Here is a 27,936-nt window from a genome sequence, read left to right on the forward strand (position 1 = left end):
TAGAAAGCAGTTGTGCACTCTTTCAAATATAGTTGATAAATTCAATAATCTTATATATTGAGCTTCGTGTTTATAGTACAGTAAGTGGTCTAGCAAAATTGTCCATGTTTCTTTGTTTATTGATAAATGCATTGTATAGAAACTATTTCCCCTAAATATTTATGGACCAAACAATTGTGATATATCCTATTAAATTTGTGTGAATAAACCATTTTGAATCTAAGGAGTTTTATTTCCCATCAGTTTAATTTAAGGTTTAACTGTATTAGTGTGTTTCCAATATCTGTATGTAAAAGCTATTAAAGTGGTAATACAAAAAACTTTTAAATATTCAAACATACATATAGTTTTCAGATTTCCAAACTTCTGATTCATTTTCAATGTACACACCATTGCATATGCAATGTAATTCAACTTAGAATTACCTTTAAATATATTTTCTTATAATAAAAGTAATGCCCCACCGATTTGACTCTGCCCGATTTTTAGAATTAAAAACAAGATAATAAGCAGATAAAGTAATTGCATGAAAAGAAACTTAATTATGATTAAGATTTAATATTAGGTCTATTGAGCACAAATGGATATTTGTAAATCAAAATAGAAATTGCAGACCCCTAAAAGCCAAGTTGCTCTGTAGTTAATAAATTGTCACTATGATTTTTTTCAGGGAGAACAAATCTTGGGGCATTACAGCCAAACATCCCGACGTTTGAAAATTCCCTAAAGTATTAAAAGAAGGGGAAAAGTTTGATCGGAAATCCACTGCAGTGAAGACAAAGACAATATTAGGTTATGATAATCATACATTTTAAAATCTATTGAGCCAAAAAAAAAAAAAAAGAGAGAGAGAGAGAGAGAGACTTAAATGTCATTTACTGAATGTTAACAAAAACTCTGTTCTTTATGGTGTCTAACACAAATGGAGGCTTAAAGTTATGTGGTTTAAAACAAAATTAGATAAGCCGTGTATAAACCAGAGCAGCCTGGCAGTAATATGCCCACCCCATATTTGAAGAAAATTATTATTGCTAAAAAAGAAAAAAAATCCCACACATTTGTCAAGCACAGTAATTGTAAAATAAAGCCCAAAAACATCCATTTCACTTGCTTGCTAATGTGTACTAGTCCTATCTGTTCATGGAATTTTCCAGTTGTAAATTCAAAGAAAAGCTATCACTCCTTTGAGAGTATAGGATCAAAACCCAGTAATTTTAGTATCATTGTTTATTTCTTCCTTTTTAAACAGAAATCTCTGCATGCACTTTTACATCTGTCACTTCTAGTGTACATCTCTGTATGATGACTTATCTTTGCTGTTTCTTGTATGATAAATAGCTTTCATGAATAAACATTTTATTTGATGCAAACATAGTTAACTTTATGTTAAATACACACTGTTGAAATTACTTTTGAACACTGTCTTAAGAGGCAGCACGATACATTTCCAACTTGTGATACTTAGGGAAAAAAAATCCAAACAATCTAATGAGGTAAAATTCTGGTAGTCTAGGATAAAAGGACTTACTTGGTTTTTAATTTTTCATGACTTTTTATTTGTTGTATTCAATCAACCCATGTATTAAAAATTTAAAAAAAAGAAAACACTAGTTACAACAAAAAAATAAACCTTAGAATAAACTATCATGTAAAATTTCAGCAACTTTTTAGGTTATTAGGGTAAAATTTATAGATCCTCTGTAAGTTTACATGTTTGCTATGCAATGAGCAAATTTACTGAAGTATACAAATATATCCTGAACTATGAAAAGATCCAATCTTTGCATAGTTCAAATTACATATGATATTACAAACAAAGGAGCAAGTGGAAAGAAAAACAAATATTTAGGAATGAGGTTTTTTTAATTGTTAAAGGGACTATTTGAAGAAAGAATTTTTTAACGATTCCTATTTAGCTGTATATCCAAAGCATATGCTAAACAAATTAACATATAACTTTCCAGAAAACTTTTCATTATGATGAAATTTTTATTATATACAAATGAACCCTATGTAAATGATGTAACTTTTATGAATGACAGACATTAAATATTTCACTTACATGTATTCTCAGAACTTTGAATGTTTTCTTAAATGCTTTCACTTCCTGAATACTAAAAAGGGGAAAGAAAATTTAAAAAGAGAGAGCAATTTACTAATAAGAAAAAAAGAAAAAAAGCAATGCACCACGACAAGTAGACTATTTTGAGTGATCATGAAACATGTTGGTTTTGTCAGTAACTTGAATGTTTATGCCTCATTGAAACTTCATCCATGGCTATAGCAACTTAATAGATTTTCCAATACATTTCCACCCAGTTTATTCAAATCCCTGTCCTACAGCTTTGCCTTCTTTCCCTGTGCTGTCACCTATGGTAGTTTCGGTTAGAAATATTTTGGAGCCTCGCCTGGTTTTACAGACCTTTAAATATTTGTCTGGTATGTGAAATGCGGGAGGAGACCAAAGAGGGAAAGAACATAACTGCAATTAGACATCTGAAAAAAATAATACAAATTTGAAACAGGCACATTTTCAAAAAGTAAAAGAAAGGAACCCTCATTATGTGAGTGGGAAGAGAAGAAAAGCATGCGATGTAGAGTTGGAAGGTCTGTCTTGCTTTCCCGTGATGTACCGTGGTTTTTCAGTCTGGGCAACCGCACACTTATTTTGGGGCATGGAAGAGAAGGATGTGGACTTCTTAGAAGGGAGCAAGGTACTAAATTTTCATAGTTTCTACCTCCCAGATGTCTGGGTTAGTCTAATTTCTGGCAAATTGATCTCGGGCAAAAAAAAAGCTTTACGGAGAGTTAGCATCTGTCAGCTTTGGTTGAGTGGCCCCCTTAATGCTGGCTTACAGGATAGGTAGGCTTTTCATACCTCAAATAAGGAAAAAATTCCATAATAAAGGACCCAAAGCAAACACTTTTAAGACCTGGGTGATTTTTCATCACCTAAAAAATAGATAGCTTTATTTAACAAAACCCCTGTAGAATCCACAGCACATTCTTTTACAGTAACCTTTCTTTGAAGTCAAAGTATTTTATAAACCACATATACCTATCATCTCATTTTCTGTTGCAGCGTGCTTGCAAAGGGCATCATGGAGAAAAGTGTTAGAAGTGGGAAGTTGTGGAATAGAATCATGGAATCATGTCATTCTAGGCTCTTAAGGAGAATACTAGGGAGAATACCATTGTCATAAAAGATAAATATAAACACCTAATTTGGTATGGAGTTTTGCTATTTAATTTTCAACTATGCTTTAAACAAAGCTAGCTTTACTGGTAGAGAGTTTGTGTACTCTCAAGATGATTCAATGACTTTTACATGTTATTGTCTCTAGACACAAGGATTAAATAAGGACACTGGGACTTAGTCCAAATTAGAGAAATGGCATTGTATGGTCTTTGAAACCATACATAGATAAACTCTGGATTGGCCTTTTGGATTTTATATTTTTAGCAACCAGGAACCAACTCTGAATATTCAAATGAATAAAAGCCCTCTGATGTAAAGCCACAGTCCTTTCCTTTACAGCCAATGTGAAAACAGAAGTTATTTTCTTTATGGTGTGCCACTGATTCTGAAACACTTTTATAATACCTATTCTGCCTTCCCAACATTTTTTTCAGAATAATATTACCATTTACCTTATTTTTGAAATATTATAATTCTAAGCTAATATATTATTTTGAATGCCCTCTGGGAAGGTTTCCATTTTATTTTACCTGTTTTCAAAGCAAAAAAAAAAAAAAAAGCAGAAAAAAAAAAGCTCAGAACTGTGCATGGTACTCAAGGAAAAATCTATGAATATGATGCAAGTAGCAATATAATCACCACAATGAAATTTCTTTTTATCTGTGCTGCAAAATAGATATTTTTATCCAACATCACTTCCCACTTCCAACATTTCTTTGTGAATATTAATATAGTAAACCCTCCTTTATCATGCACCACATTAACAAGTTTTTTACCCTTGGATTATTAATTTTTGCTTCTTTGCACTACATTTATCTTGTGCTGAAATGACAAAAAGCAGGCAAGAATAAAGATCCAGGTATTAGCCATATGTAGAAAGTTCCTGGTGTGCATTTCTGTGTACTTTTTCTTCACATATTAGAATTGTCAGGAACAATTTTTTTTTCCTTTGGAACTTCTTGTTTACATCTTGCATGATCTTATAAATTAATCTGAAGAGTAACTGGATACCTTTTATGGTTATTTGAAAATAAAATTTGCTACAAATAAGATGCTCCAGTCTCTGTTGCCTCATATTATGCATGAATATATTAATTTTTTTCCGGTACTTTCCCACTGAACCAGAAAATATTAACCTCAAAGGATATATAAATTGTTATTTATGACAAATATACAAAGATGAAGAAATTCAAAGGTGAAGTTGCCTTTACTTATTCTCATTCTGCTTCTTTTCCTTCTCCGAAGTAGCAAAAATCATGCAGGGCTATCTGCTTTAACTTTGACATTCAAGGGTTTTGACAGCTTGCATCATTTAAAGTTATATTTATTATTCAATAAACTTTAATTCTATAGAATAAATGCCCTTTATGAAATGTGATTTTTGAAAAGCACAACGGTATTTCACCATTTCAACCAGCTGAAGCTGTTTGAATTCAAGAGTGGTTTTTCAGAAGGAAAATATAGTGGGAAATTATTTTAAATATATTTGTAGCGTCTTTTCAGATTGACCTAGATGCTCTGTAGGAATTTTAAAGAGCAAACTTACAAAATGTTATGATGTAAATAATTAAATGATGGTATTTTTCTATGATATAAATTGAGACAACTTATTTTATAAATACAATTATGTAGTTACTTTATTATTTCAGTGCAGATATGAAGTCTCCTTCTGGATATTTTAATGAGATCTTTGTATTTCCAAGGGTTCTAGTATAGCTTTTTTTTTTTTTAAGATTTTTATTTATTTATTTGACAGAGAGAGAGAGCGAGAGCAGGAACACAAGCAGGGGGAGTGGGAGAGGGAGAAGCAGGCTTCCCGCCGAGCAGGGAGCCTGATGTGGGACTCGATCCCAGGACTCCGGGATCATGACCCGAGCCGAAGGCAGACGCTTAACGACTGAGCCACCCAGGCGCCCTCTAGTATAGCTTTTTATTCAGTTTTCTTCTTAAGTATCACCAGGCAGTGTGTGTGTGTATGTGTGTGTGTGTGTTGTATATTTTCTAACACTCATGAAAAGATATATATTTTTAAGAAAGAAGGCTCATTTCTTGTAAACCAATTTTTAATTAAAAGCAAAACAAAAGGGCAAAATAATGGCAATTTTCCTTCAGTTGGAGATATTGTAATAGGCCTTCTTTTTAACTGAATGTGGAGCTATGCTCTGCTATCCCTGATAATACTAGTAATCTTTCTAGGTTCTGTGTAGGTTACTGTCTTCACAGAGCTTGGCCATACCTTTGCTTTTTACTAGAATTATGTTGCTGTTTTAAACTTTTCTGTTCAACAAAGTTTGATGAATGCTAGCATATCAATATAAATAACCATAACAACAGCAAAAGGCAAATTTTGTTGGAATGAATGTTTAATTTACTTCATCTATTAAAAGAGGCACATTAGAAACAAACATTTGTTTTACAATTCGAAGAAGATATTTTGGTTTAAATTGAGCATTACTAGTGTGTTAAGGTGACTGGACCTCCATGAGTTCGTTAGTGAACAAGAAGTATAAATTGGTCCATCTACCATATATATTTACACGAAAGTATACACTGTGATAGGGTAAATAAGCATGTTATATGATAGACTGAGCTGGATTCTGAGTCTTCCCAAGAGACCTTTCACCATGTATGCACCTTCAATAGCCTGAAACCCTGACTATTAAGTGTTGCACTATGAAGCATGCGGTTTCAACTCTGGTATTCTCTCTTTCTGGAGTACCTTGCACTTGAATGTATTATCAATAAAGATGATCGCCATGGGCTTTGTTTCTGAGTTTTGACTCAGATATGGATAAACTCATGGAATCATTCTCTGTGCTGGAAAGAGCCTTACTAGGTTGTCTGATTCAGATTCCCATTTATTACTATCATTTTTAGTTGAAACAGAAAGCACTCAGACAGATGTGTATTGTTTTTTAGTTCAGACAATTGTGGGCCTTCCTCAGAAAAGTGTGGACATCAAGAATTTAAAGTTCTGCAGATTTGCTTTAAAAAACAAAACAAAACAAAACAAAATGTAGCTGAAACAATGTCATCGCAGCCATATGGCCACTACTAGAACCTCTGATCTATCACTGCTGCATTGTTAGTGCAATTTACGTTCCACTGAGAAACACTACAATGGTTACAAAACATCGACGGCTTTTACTTCCTGGAATTTTCTATAAATGTTCACAGCTTCTCCTTAGCTCATCAGTTGCTCACCATCATTCCTCTAAAATTCTCTTTCATCTCAGTTCTGTTCCCATGACACTATTGAAACACTTTTCCTTCAAATTAGCAATGATCTTTTTCTTACCCAAATCATGGCATTTTCCCTGTCTTTATTCACATTTGCTTTCCTGCCAGATTTTACAGCCCTTATTACTTGCATGTCTTTAAAACGATTTCCCTGATTGGCATTTGCCACAGGCAGCGCACCTGCTGCTTCTCTCCCCGGCTCTGCTGACTCAGAGGGAGCACATCACGGTTCAGCACCGCGTCTCCCCTCTGCTTGCTTCTCTCAAAACTGCATTCTTTCTTAAAGGTTCAACTTTTTAGTGATGACTCCAAATATATTTCTTGGGATATTTCCACCTGACTGTTCTGTTCGTTGAAGTGCAGCATAAAAGGAATTGAACCTTCTGGACTTTTTCATTTCTGTTAATGATAGAACTCTTTTCCCTGTGGGTCAGGCAGGCTGAGAATCATCGAGTTTGCAATTTTTCCATTGCCTTTTCCTTTACAAATTATTTTGTACCATTCTGTTACCAAGTCCTATTTATCCTTTCTTTATTGTATGTCTTTGATCAACCCTCTTGATCTACCTCTTTTTGCCATGCCCGCTACCACTCTACTCACTGGAACTAGGTTTTCTTAGCTTGTGGGAAAATAGGAAGTCCTAAGATATTTCAGATATTGTTCTGCTTCCCCATTCCTGTGCCCTAAGAGTAGAACTAATGGTTGGGAACATTAAAAAGATTACATTTAAATGAATTATATGAAATAGCTTTCTTACTGATGTAGAATCATATGACCTAAAAGATGGTGAACTCTCTCTGTGTGGATTTAAAAAGAGCCTTGTTATCATTTATTTGGAGGAACTGGAGGACAGTGTCCACAGTCCACATGTACCTGGAATAGAATATATGTATCATTAGTTTTACTTGATAAAATTTTAAAATATTAATTGCCTATGAAACAAATGGGATACCCAATAGGAGAAAATAAGTGTTGCTCAAATTGGGAACATAAAATCTTCTATTTCAAAGAACATTTTGGTCTGCATGTGGACCTCAGGTCTTTAGGAATACTTGGGTGGAGGAGTTTGAGAAGGAGTGGAGTATAGACAGTCACCAAGATTCTTTCTGGTTCCAACCATGTGACAGGTGTATGAAGAAGCAGAATCATAGTTTTTGGACAGACAAACCTGAATTCATAGTCTACCTCTTCCCCTAAGATTCTAGTCCAAACCCTGATTTGTCCACATTCCTTATACTGTGATTACAACTTTGTGGGTCCCTTTTCTTCTCATTTCTCTCCCCTCAGAATCCTTCCTGTATGTGACAAGGGTCATCTTTCAAAATATTGTCTTTCTGTGACACCTTCTTCCTCAGGAATTTTAATGGATTCGCATTGTATATATGATTAAATATAAAGTCTTGGAACCCAGTTAAGATTCTTCATAATATGACTGTCATACATTTTCTGTTTATTTTTCACTCCTTCCCAACACAAATGCTTCATTGTCAGTATCACAGGGGTATTCTCACCATCACAGTTTTGCACACCATATTTTCTCTAATCATAAAATTTTTTGTGTGACTTCTTATCTGCCTAAATCTTACAAATTCTTTTTTCTTCATTACTTAGTTCATACATACCACTAAAAAATCAACATTTCAGAAGAAATAAAATTACCTAGTATCCCCAAACCATCATATAGCATCTACATAATTTTTTTTTCTATGTTCTTTTCCAGTCCTGGTATTTTTTACAAAATTATAATAATTTTGTTAAAGCTCATAGTGTGGTACCTGGGACATAAGAAACAATAAATGGTAACTGATGTGAATCTCAAAACTATCATTTCTTTAAATTATTTTAATTGTATCTCCATGAAAATTGTCTTAGCACTTGTTTTTTTAAAATTTATTTAAAAAATTTTAATTTCAGGGGCGCCTGGGTGGTTCAGTTGGTTAAACGTCTGCCTTCGGCTCAGGTCATGATCCCGGGGTCCTGGGATCGAGCCCCGCATTGGGCTCCCTGCTCAGCGGGGAGTCTGTTTCTCCCTCTCCCTCTGTCCCTCCCTTCGCTCATGCTCTCTCTCTTTCTCTCTCTGAAATAAATGAAATCTTTAAAAAAAATTTTAATTCCAGTATAGTTAACATACAGTGTTATATTAGTTTTAGGTGTATAATTTAGTGATTCAACAATTCCATACAACACCCGGTGCTCATCATAAGTGCCCTTCTTAATCCTCATCACCTATTTCACCCATTCCCCCCCTTTGGAAACCATCAGTTTGCTCTCTATAGTTAAGAGTCTGTTTCTTGGTTTTTCTCTCTCCTGTTTTTTCTTTTGCTCATTTGTTATTTTTCTTGAAGTCCACATATGAGTGAAAACATATGGCATTTATTTTTCCCTGACTTATTTCACTCAGTATTAAACTCTCTAGCTCCATCCATGTCATTGCAAATGGCAGATTTCATTCTTTTTTATGGATGAATAATATTCCAATATATATACCACATCTTTATCCATTTATCTATTGATGGACAGATGGACACTTATTCGGGCTGCTTCCATAATTTGGCTATTGTAAATAATGCTGCTGTAAACATATGGGTACATGTATCCCTTTGAATTAGTGTTTTTGTATTTTTGGGGTAAATACCCAGTAGAGTGACAACTGGATCATAGGGTAATTCTATTTTTAACTTTTTGAGGAAACTCCATACTATTTTTCACAGTGCTGCACTAGTTTGCATTCCCACCAACACTTGTGATGATTGATGTCTTCCTTCCTGACCACCATAAAACTCACTGTATGTCCCATTCATTTGACATGAGTAATATTAGGTTATATACACATTGCATGTCTAATTATTTCTTATGTCTCCCTCAAATATTATACCTTTCTTGAGAAAAGGGATGATATCTTATATTTCCATTGTTTTTCTAAAGGTGCTAGGAAAATAACAATTGTTTGGTAAGCATTTTTAAAAATTGAGTTGTGAAGCATAGATTAGTGGATAGGATTGGCTGAAGAAGACATTTTGACCTGAACTCTGGAAGAAAAAGCAGCTTTCATTATGAATTACTACTGCCACTTATAATTCTTCACGATGGAAGTCAGGGGAAGGGTTACAGATATGGGTCCACCAGACTTGTTTAAGTCTTACTTTCCTTTTTGGAGACCAATAAGTGTTTCTTGGAGTTAATCTCTCCAGAATGATGAGCATATAATATGGCATATAATGGAGCATACAACACCCATCATCGTTATACATTTCTGAAACGGAGAGCATTCCAAGGACAAGTCCTGGTGCCGTGATTGGGAAGCACAGGATCTCCTTGCCCTAAGCCATTTGGTTATGTTACTACAGAAGTTCTTCCCATTTTGTTAAGAGCACTTACCACTCCTAGCTTTTGAAGTCGCACTTGAAAAGAATTAAGAAACTCAAAGGGCACTAATCACTAATGATGACAACACAATCATACTACTGAATCATAATGCCTTACACGAAGACAAAGGCATTTAATTGTTGAACCCTTCACTTGTCTATCCTTCTGGCCTGAGTCTTGGTTTAGGTAAGATTGCGAACTGCCCTGACCAGACTTTCTTACACATTCATGAGACAAATTTCACATTTCAATAAGCATAAATATTTTTTTGGTGCCAGATGAGTGTTAAGCTACATTTTCTCTGCTTGCTGGCACCAAGTGTACCTGGCTTCACAAACCTCTAACCAACAGCATTATCTTATCAGTATATAAATGCAGAGCAAAAACAAATTTTACACATACATCAATTTTGGCATCAAACCTTTATGGTATTCACAACCTGGCTTCCACTACCTACCTCATTCTGGTTGAGAATCCCCATGGTAGAGAAGGTGGCATGTTATTTTCTCCACCAGAGGCCATAGCTCACTGGTGTTCATGGATCCTATTATTTTCCTAGGATGGTTGTTGGTTTTGGTATTCTTCACAATAGAAAACAGATATTAATTTCCTCTACCACATCTATGCTAATAGTCCTTATTAAGCATGAACTTTTTGAGATAAGTGGTGACCAGTATACTACTGGTCATCTTTCCATTAATAAATAAATGTGACCTTTAGATAAATATATGTAAGTGTTATTAGCAACAAAGGTTAATGAACATTGAAATGAGGCTCTGAAGCATTTCTTTTTCATCTTTTTTTTTTTTAAGATTTTATTTATTTATTTTAGAGAGAGAGAGTGCCCTAGAGCAGGGGGAGGAGCCGGGTGGGGGGGAAGGGAGAAGGAGAGGGAAAAGGAGAGAGCACAGAGCCCCCATGGGGCTGATCCTACCACCTGGACCAAAACCAAGAGTCAGACAATCAATCAAGCCATCCAGGTGCCCCAAGATAGGTGAACTTTTTAAAAGTATGATCAAGTTTGCAGATGGGAATATTTTAAATCAGTTGCTTTCAAATTCTTTTAGGCATCAAAAGCTTCCTTGCTAAGCTTTTTCACAGAACTGAATATATAAAATAGGTAAGAACAAGGCTTGTTCTGGTGGAGAGAAAAAGGCATATGGAAAGTTGTAGTTCTATCATTGTCTCCAACCCCTTTGGACACAGCAACCCTGAGCCTTGCCATGGGGTCTGGGGGATTCTAGGTGCTCACTTCAAAAACCACAATTTTGGATCCAGTCCAGAGATCCTGTTACAGATTTTGATAAAAGTGTAGAGAGGAACAAAAATGATTTTCTGTGGCAGTTGGAAGGAAGGAAATGTTAAGTGAACGTGTGACCTTGAATGAATCACTTGAACAGAGGTGGTATTAGTTTCAACATCTGTAAGAAAGAAAGACCACCCTGTTCTAAACTTACCTGATCCTAAGGTTCACCTGGAGGGCTGGCTGAAAAAAGAGGGAGAGGGTCTTGTCCCACCCTCACTCCATGCAAGAGGTCTGAAATCTGTTATTTCATAATTATTCTCAAGCGATCAGGTGAGTTTGGGAAGAAAACACAGGCTTAGATACTTTGATAACGTTCATCACCAACCTTTGTTAGGATTCCACTCAGTTCCTCTATTTCTTTCATAACTTCTGTGACGGGGACATTTATGTAGATTGGTAAAGGTGTAGTAGCTCTGAAAGGCAGGAACTTAAACATGACGGAAGCAATGGCAATTATATAAAAGTGTTTTCCTCCCACAAACCTCACCCCAACAGCTGTCAGAAATCTTTTAGAAAGTAGCAAAAACTAAGGTGGACATTGGAAGGATGCGTTTGGGGTTCAATTAAATATTAATATCCTTTGGGGTGAAATGTGTACTGAATAATGGAATGTATATTTCTGCATCTGTCCAGGCCTTGTCATTCTGGGGCTATGGAGGCATCACATTAACTTCAAACATCCAAATCTCAATGTTTACCCACTTTGTGCTTCTAAAGGACTTCTACCGTTCTCTTAACACCCCCCTTCTGGAAACATCTGGGAGTCCCCAGGGGATGTTTTTAGACATACTAATTTATCAGTCTGTCAGGTACATAATAGGAGATGTGCTCATGTTCTCCCCTTCTGTTCTGTTTTCCTTGGGTGTCTTCTGCTTATAAAGCCGTGCAAGCATACCCACCATGAGAAAAGGACATTTGTGTCAAAGGTGCTATTTCCTGAATGTTCCTAAAGGAAGAGAATGCCTTCTCCCCCATTCACGGGTGCACTTGTCACTTGGGACCTGAGTAGCGCTGTGGGAACCCCCTTGCACAGTCCTTCCCTCCATTTCTGCCTGTGGCCTCTTCTATCCCCTGACCTTGATACCAGTCCACAGGATTGTGTGTGGGAGAAATAGCATTGTCATATCACCCCCCTCCCCCTTTACTCCCAGGCATCTGTACACAATCTTCCTTCCTCCTTCAGCCCCAAACAAAAGTCCTCAGACAACTAACTCCTGCAAATCTACTCTTCTTAGGCCTGTCCCTTTTGCCAGACATGATTGAACATATTTGAATCTCAATTTGGGCTCAAGGTGGGAGAGCCACTATATATAGCTATGTAGATTGATAACTGATTTAAAAAATCCAGTCCCAGAGAGTACCAATTAATGAATTAATATACCCCGAGGGAGGTGGCTAGGGGCTTTTCAAAGACTCTGTTCTTTTCAACATTTATATTACTGAATTAGTTTGAGGACAGAGTTGTCAAGCTAATCATACTTGCAGATGGCACAAAGCTGGGAGGGACAGAAAATACAGTCGATGGAAAAATCAGAATTGAAAAGATACTTAAAGATTGGAAGGCTGGTTTTAACCCAAGAGATAAAAGTTAGTAGAAAGAAAATGAAAAGCTACATGTAGGCTCTAAAATTGTCCTGCACAGTTACAAGCTATGGTGGTGATTTTTAAATTTATTTAAACATATAATATTTCCATCATATAAAATCTTACCAGAATTCTCTACGTAAGATAAAATCTGTTCTGACTGAAGTGGGAGTGGAAGAACGGGGGACACCTTCCTATTCCTTGCCACCTCTTTCTAAAGCCTCTGTGTTTTGGTAAAACACAGTTAGAAAACTCTTGGACTCTGGGGTGTTGGGGAGAGTGTGGGGCGAAAGGGATGGGAGGACTGAACATGGCTAACCAGCATGTGAAAGAAACTTGAACAGTTTTAGTTCAAGGTGGACTCACTATAAACTAAGAGTGTGATGTGATTGTTTCCTCGAATATGGTAGGTTAACAGACTCAGAGAAGTAAGACTGGGAATGAGTCTCTGGTGGACAAACCATACAGGAATGTTTTCAAACCATTGTGATCATCTGGAAGGTGTAATTTTGCATCGTGCTTTTTCATAAACATTTTATCATTGTTGGAAGTTTAGACAGGGATGCCACATATGGCTGCACAGGCTGTGGACTGTGCAAGTCCAGAGACAGTATTTTCAGAGACTATAATGATAATAAAAAACTGTTCTGCTTAATTTTTTTTCTCATATTTTTCCTTTAGATTGTCTGCCATTCAGAACTCTAAGATGGCTTCTTTTAAGATCAGACATACACCAATGGGTATGACTGGAAAATGAGATGAATTAAAAAAAAAAAGGGGTTTTGCTCCTCAAGGATTTAAAGAATGATAGTAACATGGAGGTGTGTTGTTTTCTTATTGGGATGTGGGATAAGAGTAACAAAGGCAATAAAAATACTCCACACAATTAAGGTTCCCAGTATTCTTTCCACAATCCACAAAGGAGATGGATTATGTGTCTGTCTCTCCCCAAATACCAGGGTGGCTTCAGGTTTACCATTTAACTTAGCCTTGACCTTCTTTAACAGTTTCCTCATCTTAAAAACAAATGATCTGAATGGGATGATCTCTCAATGTTCCTTTTGACTTTAATGCTTCGCAAATCTATTATAGTTTCCAGGCAGTGAAAAACATGTCTTTCAGAGATGGAGGTGATAATACACAATGCATTACATTACAGTTGAATCTATCCATTCCATGTCAGTGTCATGAAATCTTCTTGTGGAAATTCTAAAGCAACTGTTCTCAAAGTATGGTGCTAGGACCACTGGGGATTCCCAAGGGGGTCTCAGGGTTTCCACAAGGTCACTATTATTTACATAATAATACTAAGATGTTACTCGCCATTTTCACTCTTATTCTCTCATGAGTGTACAGAGTATGAGAAGTTCATGGTCATGTTTCCAGATCCCATATTGCAGCTAACCTTTAAGAAACTACCATTGTCAAGGTTTGGTGTTATCAGGCTATTCACAATGATCTGAAAGGCAATTAAAATATTCCTCTCTTTTCCAATTATATACCCTAATGAGGCCAAATTTTCTTCATATACCATAAGCAAAACAACACATTGTAACAGATTGAAAACAGAACCAGTTATGAGAATCCATTTTCATTTCTAATACAGTAAATATTGATATAAATAACCTGTAAAAACCAAAGTTCTTTGGGGTCCTCAGCAAATATTGAGTCTAAGACTGAGGGGTACTGGGGTGGCTCAGTCAGTTAAGCATCTGACTTCAGCTCAGGTCATGATCTCAAGGTCCTGAGATGGAGCCTGGAGTGGAACATTTCATTGGGGTCTGCACTCAGCAGGACTCTGCTTGTCCCTTTGCCCCTCTCCCCCTTGTTTTCTCTCTCTCTCTCTAAAACAAATAAATAAAATCTTTTTAAAAAAGAGTCTAAGAGACCAAATGTTTGAGAACAGATGTTCTAAAAGTTTATTAAAATAGTGAAATTTCCTTCTCAAGCAAGTTAATTGCTGTTGTTTCTCTCTTGAACTTCCTGTTCTTCTGTCCTCATTTGGTTACATGAAGGTCCACCAGGAATTTGAAAAATGATCATCCTATAATACCTGTAGTTCTCTTTGAGTTCTTATATTTTGATTTTAGAAGCTATGACATGATTCCTTTTCATGGAAATTTTTGTCTGAGTTTTGTTTCAATTAAGGGCATTCTTTTAGGAAATCTACATAAGAACAAAAGGTAGCATAATTATTAGATCTCCGGGAAGTAGAAATGAAATGTAGGGATGAAGAAGTTTGGAGACTGAGATGAGGGTGGTAAGCAATACCAGAGATCCAAGATTTGAGAAAAGAGATAACACTCACCACCCTTTTGTATTCCCCAAACGAGGACGTAGAGAGCAGGTGTCATAATCACTGAGGTAGGGAGATGTTCATGGAAAAGGAAGATGATGTTTTTTGTCTAGATAACCCTACCTTGTGGTGTTTCTACTCCTGAGGATGAGTCAGGAGGTACATAGATCACTGCGTGATCTGTATTAGCAGGGCCCAATGGTCACAAAATGAGGGCCCAGTTTGTGATGGCTGTTGCAGAGTCTGGAAGCTGTAAGGTGAATGCTGAATGCCCCCACCAAATTTCTGCATTTACTTGAAAATGTCTCACTACTTGGGCTATTTTTCCCTCCCTCTCTTTTAAAAATAATGCTTTGCTTGGATATTCACAATGCAGAAATCAGAAAAAGGAAAAGGATAGAAGAATTGAGTATACAAAAAACAAAAACTTGAATTTTTGTACTTTCATGTAACTTCTTAATGAATTTTCATATGATTTCTGGCTGTTGAGTTCCTGATCTCTCCCCTTCCTTCCTTCCTTCCTTCCTGCCTCCCTCCCTCCCTTCCTTCCTTCCATCCTAGCTTCCCTTCATTCTTTCTTCTAACTTTTCCAGGGCCATATTCCTGTTTTTGTCTCACTCGGAGTGAAGATACATATCACCTAGGTGAGGACGATAGAGAGGCTGGTTTCAACCCCTGATGGAATACAGGCAGCACGAGAAAGGACATGGTGGCTTCTATCAATGCCACAGGCGCAACTCCGGCCCTTTCATTCCCAATCAGGTCACCAGTAATGAGATCCTGGAACCTTTCCCCAGGGTCAGCCCCTGATGTTAAAGTCAAGCTCACTGCAATTTTGGCTCATCAGATGGAATATATGAAGAGGGGAGGTGACAGCCAAAATCCTAAACAAATGTTGGAATAGTTAGATGAGGGCTGCCTTCAAGCAAGGTTAGCAGAAGTAGTGTAAGGTTACTATGATATACAAGCACATGTAATATGGTCTGGCTATGATTCTTTTCATACATGAATGTTCAAGGAACTAAGTTTAAAATATTTATGGAATAGAATTCTTTCATCACTCATCATTCATTCATTCATTCACTCATCCATACACTTTTGTTAATACTCTTAAGTTCTCTCCCTCCATCTTTGCATCACATTTGAGTGACAAACATTCAGACTTGGATGAGCCTCACTATGCATTTTTTCCCCATGACCACAATAAAACAGCTGAGCTCTGCTGGAGAGATTTGCACACTAGGTCAGATAAATTTTGTGATAAATTCACAATGGAAACCTCAATACTTCCTGGTCGTCCAAGTATTCCTCTGATAAATGAATCTCTTACCCTCTGCAACAATTTAGATCTGCTCCACTCTTGTGAAACCTCTAACATTATTTCCTCCATGACACCACCCAGCTGCACATCTCACTCTTTGTATGCAGATGACCTGGTTCATTCCTTAGGAAATATAATCTATCAGATAGGACTACATCAACTCTCGCTAAAACAGACAGACCTAGCCACATCAGGATGACAGCTCACTTCTCTCCTGTCACAGTAAAGGAGGTTTACCTTATCCTATATACAATTCTTCCATCTCCTAAGTCCGTGGATTCTCTAGTGTTTTCAGGAGTCATCCATAGCAATTTATTCATCTCTCTTGTTTGTCAACTGATCTGATTGCTTTTTTTTTAATTTTAGGGACTGGCACTATCATTTACCCATTATGCAAGCCAGAAACCCTAGACTAATCCATGACACTTAGCTTTCTTCATCTCTCATATCCAACCCATCATCATGTTCTATCAATTTTTACTCCAAAATATTTTTCATATCCCCCTCTACCTTTGCCACTTCTGTGGTCTAATCACGTCACCACCCTCATCCCACCCGTCTTCCTGGTTTATACTTTCTTTAAATTGCTTCTTAAAAAAAAAAGACCAGTTTTTAACTAGGGATGGAAGGTCCATCTTTCGTCAAGCTCTTCCTTACTTTCTGTTCTCCAGTCACACAGGCCGCATTCCCCCTCAACACAGGCCTTTGCACACATGCTATTCCTTCAGTCTGGAATGTGCATTAGTTCCTCTGCACCTGTTAGACACACATTCATCCTTCATTTCTAGCTTAAGTGACACTTTTCCAGAAGCACAGCTTAGACAAGATCAATTCTCTACTATAAGGTTTCATAGCCTCATGTGCCTTTCCTTTATACAACTTATGACAGCTGCCATTTTATATTTATTTGTGAGATTACTTAATTATGTCTGCCTTCTTAAGTAGCCTACAAACTCATGAGGGCAGGAACATTTCTGCTCTTGCACTATATCCCTAGCAAAATGCCTGGCATGTAGTAGGCACTCCATAAATATTCATTGAGTGAGTGTGGATTGAATAAATAGTAGTATGTTCAGGGCACCGTTTCAGATGCTCTAGGGCACGGGTTCTTAAACTTTAGCATCAGAATAACCTGAAGGCTGGTGAAAGCACAGATTGGTGGGCCTCAACTCCAAAATTTCTGATTCAGTAGGTCTTGGGTGTCACATAAGAATTTACATTTCTAACAATTCCAAGGTAATACTCATGTTGCTGGCCCAGGGAACCACAATTTGAGGACCACTGCTTTAGGGAATTAAATACACGATTGAGACATGATTCCTGTCTTCAAGATATTTACAATTTTGTCCAGGTGCAAATAATAGATAAGAGAAATTTGAGTAAAAAAAAAAAATGCAGTATTTAAAAATCGTGGGAGCCAGAAATAGAAAAGACACACCACGATCTATTATCTGTTGTTGATTGCTACTTCAATTTTATGGCCAATAATTGCTATAGGTGTTTATGAAAAAGAAGAATCATTTCAGACTGAAATGATTATAAAAATAGTTCATAGGATTTAAAATTAGCTTTACAGGAATTTAAGAAGGGTTGAGGAGTTGAATTCTCAGGGTGGGGCAGGATGAAAAATATAGGAAAGAGTGCTGGTTAGAATAATAATACCAAGGAGAGGAGGTACCTGGAGGTGTAGAGAACAGGCCGGAAGGAAGAACATAAAATTAGGCAGGAAGTGGAGAGAAGGGAAGAGGACATTGAGCAGTGAGAGCAGCCTAAAATAAGAAAAGGTGGGCTAGTAACATTTGTGTGTGGGGAGCCAAATTATGTCTATGTTGATTTTTCATTCTCTACTACCTGCCTCACTAATAGGGGAACAGTGGTCCTGGGGAAAACCAGAGGCTCCTCCTGGAAGGCAGAGGGTATTGTGAACTATTATGTGCTCCCTTCTATCACTACAATCTCTAATATGATGTGGATAGAGCCACATTGTAGGAACAAAAATGTCAAAATGTTTGTAATACATGGTTTTCAGGGGATCAAAGCAGGTCCTGGTAGAAGTTACCATAACCCATTAAGATTCTACTTTTTTTTATGAAAGGTACTAAAAACCTCACTATTGTCTGAGTAGATTCTACAGCTATGGTTGTATCAAACCATTTTCAGAGATAAATTACAAAATACCCAGCGCTACTGTAGAATGGGTGCTGCTCAGGATGTGAGGACTTAAGTCATGAGGAAGTACCGTGCCTGGAAACAGGGCAACCGTTCACTCATAATCACAACTGGGGTGACAGAGCGTCAAACCTGACACAGCCCACTGGTCATTAATTTCTTTAGAAATACAGCTGTTAAGGGTGCCTGGGTGGCTCAGTTGGTTAAGCGTCTGCCTTCAGTGCAGGTCATGATCCTGGGGTCCTGGGATCGAGTCCTGCATCCGGCTCCTTGCTCAGCGGGAGCCTGTTTCTCCCTCTCTTTTTGCCCCTCCCCCTTCTCCTGCTCTCTCTTTCTCTCTCAAATAAAATAAAATCTTAAAAAAAAAAAAAAAGAAATACAGCCGTTGGACTTATATACAGGTGAAGCTCTTGGTTTTAGAATATTATCACTTTAAAAACATGATATTTTTTCAGTATAATGAAATATCAAAAATTTTGGATCACTTTCTTTGTGTAATGAACTCTCAATAGATACAGAATCAACTTAAGTCTAGGGTTCTTTTTACATGGCCAGATAATTTTAGCATTTTGTTTCCTATGTTCACATAGGTTTCACAGTAAACATTATGCTATGAAATTTGCCAAATGTTTTGTATTCATTCCGGTAAATTAGGCAGGAAAAAAAATATTTTTCCCCTGAAAGACCTCAAAAACTCCAGTGCCCATTCACAAGTGTGAAAGCAATATTTAAGGAAACATTCTGCCCTCTCACACATTTACTTTACAAGATAACAGTTTGCCTCGAGTGTCAGTTCCCTCCGGGGACTGACAATTTTGTCCTGATTTAAAACACAGTGAGTGTATAGCCAAAGGCATTCTCACCAGTACCCAGCCCTTTCTCCTTCTTCCTTAAAGCCTTTCAGTGTCCAAAGAGGAGTTACCTGCTCCTCCCTGGTTAACAGGAAATAGTGGTGTGGGACGTTTCTGCAATCCTGATCAGGACCGTTTTCTATTGGTTTGTTTTTGAAATTCACATGGTATATTTGATCAAAGTTGACTGAGATTATAAAAACCAATACTACTTTCATACACAGAAAATCAAGAGGCTTCATTTAGTTCGAATGGCACAGAAAATCTCTAATTCTACAGCACCTACTGTCTGTGACACCGTATTTGCCACTTCACTCTATCATGTCTTGTATTAATTTTACTGCTGTGTTCTCTGTAAATCTTTTCTCCTCTCTCAGATCACAAGCTTCTTAAACTCATGTTTCTTCTGTGGTCTTTGTGGGCTGTATCTTTGTGCCTAAGCACAGCAAATGTTAGTAGATGGATTAATGGAGTAAGAAAGACCACTTGCAAATCTTGGACCATTTGTTTACTACTAAGGAATCAGATCATGAGTAGAACCTTGACACTCCATTATTAGGTAGTGTTTTTATTTTGTTTCAGTGAATGAGACGCTGTAACAAATTTGAGCATTAAATTGACCCATAATAATCATATCAGGAAGGAAAAGCATAATTACATCCATCAAAAGAGGAGAGATGGTGAGAATGACTTTTTACCATTCTTGCTTTAAAGGCAGTACAAGGGCGCTACTTAAGACATAGGTGCACTGCAAACTAGAGTTGTATCATTTAACATAATTCTTAATTCCCTGAACGGTTTTCCAGGGCTTACCTGGCGGCAGGCACTGCTCCAGGGGCTGGGAGAAAACAGGGAGTAGACAAAACCCCTGCCTTCATGAGGCTTGCATTCCAGCTCGTTGTCTGTTATGGTGAAAGAGAGCATAACCACAGACCTACGTTCTCTACAGAAATAGAGTTGGGTGCTGACAGAGTGCTATGGAGAAGAACACAGCAAAGCAGGAGAGGAGGGGAGTGCTGGAAGGAGTCAGAATTTCAGATGCTGAGCTTGCTGAGCTTGAATAAAGACCAAAAACAGGGGAAGGAGGGATCCATGGGTCTAACTGGGGAAAGGCAGTTCCTGGCCTGATTGGCCAGAGTGTGCTGGAAGAACAGAAAGGAGGCCAGCATGGCAGGAGCAGGAGAGCCGAAGGCCTTACGCTCAGAGCTCGACTGGGTGGAGGGGATGCCAATCATTAATCTTGTAGAGGATTAACTAGACTCTAGCTTTTTTTTTTTTTTTTAAGATTTTATTTATTTATTTGACAGAGAGAGAGAGGGAGAATGAGCGAGCACAAGCAGGGGGAGCGGCAAAGGGAAAAGCTGGCTCCCTGCTGAGCAAGGAGCCCAACACGGGACTCGAACCCAGGACCCTGGGATCATGACCTGAGCTGAAGGCAGATGCTTAACAGACTGAGCCACCCAGGTGTCCCTCACTGGACTCTAGTTTTAACTCCGTGTGAGATGGGAAGGCATTGGAGGGCTAGAAGCTGAGGCTTGATGCACTATGTCTAATGTCTAATGTTTTAACATGATCACTTGGTCTGTTATGTTCAAATAAACCTGAAGGACACTAAAAGGCTTCTTAGGAGACCATAGTGATAGACCAGTTGAGAAATGGTGGGTTTAAGCAGGCTAGAGCAATGGTGGTGGCAAGAAGCAATCAGGTTTGGATATATTTAAAGGTAAGATTAAAATGGATTTGTTGACAGATTGGATATGGGACACGAAAGGAAGGAATTAAGAACTACTCAAAAAACTTTAATTTCAATAACTAGAAGGATGGAGATGCCATTAGCTGAGATGGGAAAGCTATGGGTGAAAAGGCTTGGGGTGGGGGATGAGACATCAGGAGCTTGGATTTAGAAAAGTTAAGTTTGAGGTAAATCATTAGGTTTTCAAGTGGAGATGTTGAGGAAGCAGTTACTACGGAATAACTGACATTCTTAAAACGGAATAAATGATCTTATGTGTGCTGAGGGGATGTGGCCGAGATGAGAAACTGATAGTAGCAATAGAGAGGGGAAGTTGTATGCTGGGGTGAATATTCTCCCTTAGGTGAGCAGGGATTGAGTGTCCCCAAGGGACATAGGGAGTTTCTTCGAAATAATAAGAAAGAGGTAGAGTTTGTAGCACAGATACAAGGGGTGGGTGAGTGTGATGGTGAAAGCAGGGTGTGGGGGTGTGGGGGGTGGTTGGGGAGGGGGGTTAGAATTCTCTACTGATTACTTTTATTTTCTCAAGTGGAAAAGGCATTGACCAGCTGAGAGAGACAATAGGTGAGGAGGTGTTGGAGGTTTGATGAAAAGTAGAGACGGAACAATGGACTAGGGACTGATGGCAGAGCTGCCTGCCAGCCGTAAGGGCCCCTTTAAGGTTCTGGTGGTGAATTTAAACAGAGCCCAGCCTGTCTCCAGCCACAATCAGCTGAGCAGGTGCAGGCTCGGATTAGGCAGGAGCTGGAGTTTTACCAAGGAAGGAAGACAAAGTGAGAGAGGGTCCTGGGAGTGAAGGCCTAACCAAGGGAGCAATTATCATGATGGACAAGGAAAGCCGAGCAGCTACAGAGGATGAGTGATGACACGAGGGGACTGAGGACCTTGAAAAGGTGGCAGGATCAACAGATTGAAGTTCCCTAGACCCATGAAGTGGTGTTGGAGTCATGGTACCAGAGGAAGTGAGCTGGCGTGACAGGAGGAGGAGACCAGACAGGGAGAGCCTTAAAATGGAGATTGTGTCTTACAGCTTGAGTCCTCAAAATCCAATTTACAGAAAAGCCTTTGACTAATAGTAAAATTCATTAATTAATACGAGTTTTAAATAAAGGCTGAGAGTTCCCTGGGGCTGGGACTTCTATTTGTGACTATTTCCACAAACGGGACAGACAAATAAAAACGTTAGTGTATTTCTGGACGTTAGTAGTAATAAAACCATATGCCTGGAAGCAACTTCAAGAGGTCCTAGTTCAGATCACTTCACTTTCTCCCAACAGGTCTGAACACCTTGGAGAGGAAATGCCACCACCAAGCTAATTCAGTCCTCTATCTGCTCTAGAACTCTATCAGGTCATAGTTTTTGTGAAACACTTGTATTGAATTTAAAGCCTATGTACTTTAATTTTGTTTTTCTGTTAGGGGAGAGAAGAACAGGTCAAAATCACCAGCCTAGTAACCCTTAAACACTGGAAGGCAATTTCCAGAGAGAGGTTGGTGTATCTGAAGTGTCACCCAGCAGAAGGTTTTCACCCAGCAGGGAGGCAGAGAAAGATCTCTCATGGCAAAAGGTCCATGAGAATTACTTATAGTTCACTGACATGAAAATGTCTCACTCCTCCATATTGGAAAAAAAAAAAAGGAGACCTGCATGACCTTCATGTGTATTATCAAGAATAGCATGAACTCTCATTCAGAAAAATTGTGAGCTCCACATCTAATAAAAGGTAAGATGCAAATTTCCAAAACTCTATTTTTAATTAATATCTTTATAAAAAATAATCCATGTTGTGCCAGAGGTGGGAGCTGTCTCTTTGCTGAGTCTTTGCATCGGCCTGAATTGTACTCGGAATCCTCTCGTTGCCCGCTCCAGAACACAATCCTCCTTTCTGGTTTTGCAGGGATTTGTAGCAGCACAGCTTGTTAGGGGACTTGTTACAGAGTGAACCAGCTGACTCAGGTGCTCCTGAGGGGAAGTTTGTTCTGAGGAGAAACTCTATAAGGCCCTATTAGGGTTTTTTTGAGCCTTGGGCTTTTTGGTAGGTCAATGTGCTAAATCATTAAAAAATATGGAAAAGTCAGATAGGAGGTCCCTCCCTCCCTCCCTCCCTTCCTTTTTCAAGCCCGGAAACAAGCACCCCAGACGAACTAACCAGAAATCAAAGTGAAGGCAAAACAAGGCGTTGTTGGTGCTGCCCGGGCGGAGGTCGTAGTCCATTGCATGATTCTGGTTCTGATTACACGTCAGGAGATTTTAAAAGGAAATACTTTTTCGTAAAGGGGCCTCAAGGTCCCAAATTCGAGAGCGAAGCGAGAACAAAGATTGATTATTTGAAACTTGCCTCATTTACGGCAGCAAGAGACACCTACGGAAATAGTGTGAGAGACTTCCGCGCGAAAACTGTGAGCCGGAAGCAGCTGGGAAGCAAGAAGCGCGCGATTTCAAGATGGCTCGCGTCACACGGTGGCGGGGGGGGCGGAGGGGGGAGCAGGACAGGATTAGGCAACTCGGCGAGGAAGTAAGAAGAGCTAGAATAGACTACGTTGCAGAACTCACTCAAACCAGCCCGAGGAAAAGTCGAGCCTGAGGAAATAAACGCCGCCGAAGGTGAAGGACTGGAAAGAGGAGGTGGAATGATACCCGACCGGGTATCGTCCGTCTTTCCCTGCCCTCCCCTCCTCGGCCCCACAGCCCCACAGCCCCACAGGTTTTTTGTTTTTTCCCCTCTGCTTCTCTCTGTCTTTTCCCCTCTCCCTCCTCCTCCGCCTTCTCCTTCTTCCCCCCCCTCCCCCCTCTCCAGTTGGACTTGGGCTGCTCTGCTGCGCCACATGTGATCAACATGGCTGCACCACAGCCCGTGTATGTTGAGATCACATATGAGGGCGGCTGACTGATTTTCCCCTCTCATAATTCCAAACTCCTGGAGAGCGATTCTGATAGGCCGCAGGTAGTCAGGGCGTGCCAGAGAGGCAGGGTCGTATGGTACAAACCAGAAGGCCGTATTTCCCCCAAGACGTGGGTGGGCACCGGAAGTTCTCTGAGAAGGCTGTGGGCTGCGCCGACGCTCCAGGACCGATGAATGTAGAAGACTTTATTCACTAGCTTGTTTTAAACGGGACTTTGGCAGTTGTAGAGTTTGCATTGTGGTTCACTTTTTTGTACAACTGTGTTTCTCTTGACATGTGGAACACTTTCTCTCCTGAGACTTGAGTAGATTTGGGGCATATCATATATCATCGTTAATTGCTAGCTCAGTCTAGCTCTTCTTTCCGGTGCATCACCGTTCCGCGGTATTCACAAGCCTTCTCGGTGATGTGGTATGAATGCGTAGAGCTCACCGCTAGTGGCGAACAAGGGTCTAGGTGCATTCTAGACCCTTCTCTCTCTTTAGTGCAATGACTTGGAATCATGGGTGGTACTAAGGCGGAGTTCATTTTTCTTTAAACTCTGATCATTTTAACACCAATTTAGTAAATATTTATTTAAATGTATTTATTTCATTACATTTAAAAGTATTTGAGGAAATTGCGGTATAAAAGATTTTCAGTAAGTTTGACTACAGGCCCATTTAGTAGCATGTTTCCATGGTAGGAACATGATAAGCAGAAGGGAAATTTGCATTTTTAGGGAAGATTTCTGAATTTCTTAAGTAACCTAGAAACTCTTTACTGAATGAGTGGCTGTGTATTTCTGCATCTGTTTGGATTAGTGTAGTAACAGAGGTGTGAAACCATGTAGTCTGTTGTGAGTCAAATATTGCTCTCTGGGGGCTGTAATACTTCACACATCCTTCGTTTTAAGAGTAAAATGGGGAGGGGAGTGTCTCTTTTCTTAAGAGAATATATGTTTTCATTTAATAGATTTTGGAAATAAAATTTAGGGCTCATTTTTCTTTTCCCAGTTTTTCATGCCTTTTGGTTCATAGATTTGTCTTGCTGAGGAGCTTTTAAAAACCAGTGGTCCGTATTTTGAGATGCCATCCTTAACCAAGAAGTAAACTGTGAAATTCTCTGTAATTCTTTAATTTAAAATATGTGGGAAGCATTTAGCTTGTTTTTGGTGGTGTTGATGTGATTATATTTTTAAAATAGAATGCTAGATTCTATTTTCACTTAACTTTAAAACATCTTTTGTGGGTGAGTTGTTAGAAACATCTCAGTAAAGACCAGACTGGAAAGATAAAGGATAGCCTTTTATTTTACTACCCGAGTTTTAGGGGCATGTAGGTTACTTTAGGACTTATGTAGATTATTGTAGTATACCAAGATTAATATACCTATATAGGCATTATTAATATAACATTTCCTACTATTGGCCTGTTAGCAATAGTAAATAATATTTTATAAGGGAAAATGACTATCTGTATAAAGGTGGGTTTGAGATAATATCAGAGTCTAGGATGATACAAAGGATTTTCATCCCTGTTCTGTTAACACTTGATGTACAGACTTCAAGATACCTAATATTATTTTGAGAGTCTTCTTGTTCTTTGTGTAAGAAAGAGAATGGCATCTGATGGTTATCCTTTTTAGGGCTGAAAATCATCAAACTGAGTCATTCATACTACACTTCAGTGGTTGATGTTAAAGACATACTGTCAGAGTAGAGATGTTGTGGAGGTAAGTGGGCTGGCCAGCTGGACAGGTTTTCCCAGGGAAATAGTAGTGTGGTGGGGTTTTCTTACCCAGGGAATTTTGCCCCTGGTTTGAAAGCAAAGCATCCTGCTTTTTGGCTATATCTTCAGCCTTCATTAGGCTCATCAAGTCTGGCTCATGTTAACTATATTAACAACAACAATAACAACAAACAGCTAATTTTATTGAAAGCAATAATATATTAATTTCCAGAGAATATGTCCTTCCAATATCCAGGTATTTGTTTCTGCCACTCGAGGGTGGCAGTTTCTGGAATTAAGTTACAAGGGAGGATGTATTAATAAATGAAATATTGCTTGGTGATTGTGGAATCAGAGCAAAGGAGTTGGATTACTTTGAGTAATATTTTAATGACGCCATGGTGAATCCTGGTGAATTTTCTCTGCTCCTCCACAGGGTATACTTCTGTTGTGACTCATCTTTTAGGCTCAGTGTCTCTTTTTCTCCTTTCTGACTCAGAGTTGGATAAACACTGTACAATCTTGAATCTCGTGTTTCCATGCATTTCACATTCTACGCAGATTGCAGCCCTTCTGTTAACACATTCTTTTAGTAAATCATTGCTGTTTTTTTCCAGTCAATCATATTTTCCTGTAGCTAAGTGCCTAGTAAGATTGATTGACTTGGGGTTTCTAAATGTTTCTCAACAATCTACTTTTAGACCATATTTCAAGGTGGGTTTCTTTCACAGATGGCTGATCTCATGGTAATAATCGCTGTCATTTTTTTGAGACTATAATATACCACCAGGCTCATGTTATCTCTTGTGGGTCTGCAGACTATGTATTATAACACCTGTTTTTTAAAATTTTTTTTTATTATTTTTTTAAAGGTTTTTTTTAAGATTTTATTTTTTATTTATTTGACAGAGAGAGACACAGCAAGAGAAGGAACACAAGCAGGGGGAGTGAGAGTGGGAGAAGCAGGCTTCTCGCTGAGCAGACAGCCTGACGCGGGGCTCAATCCCAGGACCCCGGGATCATGACCTGAGCCGAAGGGAGATGCTTAACGACTGAGCCACCCAGGTGCCCCAGTATTATAACACTTGTTTTAGAGGTCAGGAAACCAAAGCGAGAGGAAGTTAAATGACTTGCTGAGGGTTGCATAGCTTGATTTTGACTCTGTTGGTATTTGAAACCAGTTCTGTCTGACTCATAACTTATCCCTTCAAAAGTTGATTTTTCCTACTTATACTATCAGGGGATAACTCATATCTAAGTTTTGTAAGAGCCCTAATCTTAATCTTAAATGCCCTTAAATCCTGATTATAATAGAAGTCTTATATTTTGAAATAAAAATATGTAATGCAGAGTCTTCACATCAATATGACATAAGTTTTATATAGCTAATATTTATCTAGCACTTAATATGTACTCGATATTATTGGACATGCTTGACATGGGTAATTTTCTTTATTCCCAGGGACAGTTCTTTGAAGTTGATAGTACTATCATCAACAATGTGTAGTGGAGGAGATTGAGTCACAGAGAAGTTAAACAAGTCTTCGAATGACATAAACCATGACTTGAATCTAATCTGTCTGTGCAGGTTTGACCTCTTACCTATTCCTATACTACCTCTTTGGTTAATAGAAACTTTAGAACTTGAGGGTCCAAAGATCATAATGCCTGAATTGTTTTTACTGGAAGTTTCATTCAACAAAATCTGTATCTACTCTATGCCAGGCTCAGTGCCAAAATATAATACTAAATAAGTCCTTTCCTTTAAAAATTTTATTGACATGTAAGCGACATAACCATAACACAAAGTGATAAATAAGGAAGTATACGAGGCCATGACAATACAGATGAGGAAATTAATTCTGCCTGAGGGAGGGGGATGGGAGGGCACTGCAGGTAGGAAATGAGAAGTGATGAGTAAGGTGAGTCCTAAAGTCGAAGTAGGACTCAGCAGGGGAGAGGGACTGAGAAAGAGAAATATCATATTAGGCAGCAGCAAGAGTCCTGGGGGCAGGAAAACACAGGGCTTGTTATAGAAGAGTGAATGGAAGTAAGCTGCTGGAACAAGCCAGAAGAGGGTGCTGCTGGTGGATGATGGGAAAATAAGACTGGGAAGTCAGAATAGTAGCAGATTTTGAAGAGCCTTTTAGGCATGGAGTTTGGACACTGTAGGCAGGTTTTTAAGCATCTTGGTGACATAATTAGATGAGATGTGTGTGGAAAATGGGAGTTGGAGGG

General features: G+C 38.5%; 2 protein-coding genes across 2 annotated transcripts in view; one reads left to right on the forward strand and one right to left on the reverse strand.

Annotated features, from left to right (window-relative positions):
• The window catches only part of LHX9 (LIM homeobox 9), an 18,963-nt gene extending 14,714 nt beyond the window's left edge, over positions 1-4,249 (forward strand). Inside the window, exon 5 of the mRNA XM_031020159.2 lies at positions 671-4,249. Within this exon, the coding sequence (XP_030876019.1) occupies positions 671-727 (57 nt within the window). The 3' untranslated portion in view covers positions 728-4,249. The remainder of the gene's footprint in view (positions 1-670) is intronic.
• LOC145722335 (DENN domain-containing protein 1B-like) overlaps positions 1-15,416 on the reverse strand; it is a 390,017-nt gene extending 374,601 nt beyond the window's left edge. Inside the window, exon 1 of the mRNA XM_081824948.1 lies at positions 15,407-15,416. The gene's annotated coding sequence lies outside the window, so the exon portion shown is untranslated. The remainder of the gene's footprint in view (positions 1-15,406) is intronic.
• Positions 15,417-27,936: the final 12,520 nt, after the last annotated feature.

This window comes from Leptonychotes weddellii, chromosome 6 (genome assembly GCF_054177405.1).
Source record: "Leptonychotes weddellii isolate Sample4059 chromosome 6, ASM5417740v2, whole genome shotgun sequence".
NCBI lineage: Eukaryota > Metazoa > Chordata > Mammalia > Carnivora > Phocidae > Leptonychotes > Leptonychotes weddellii.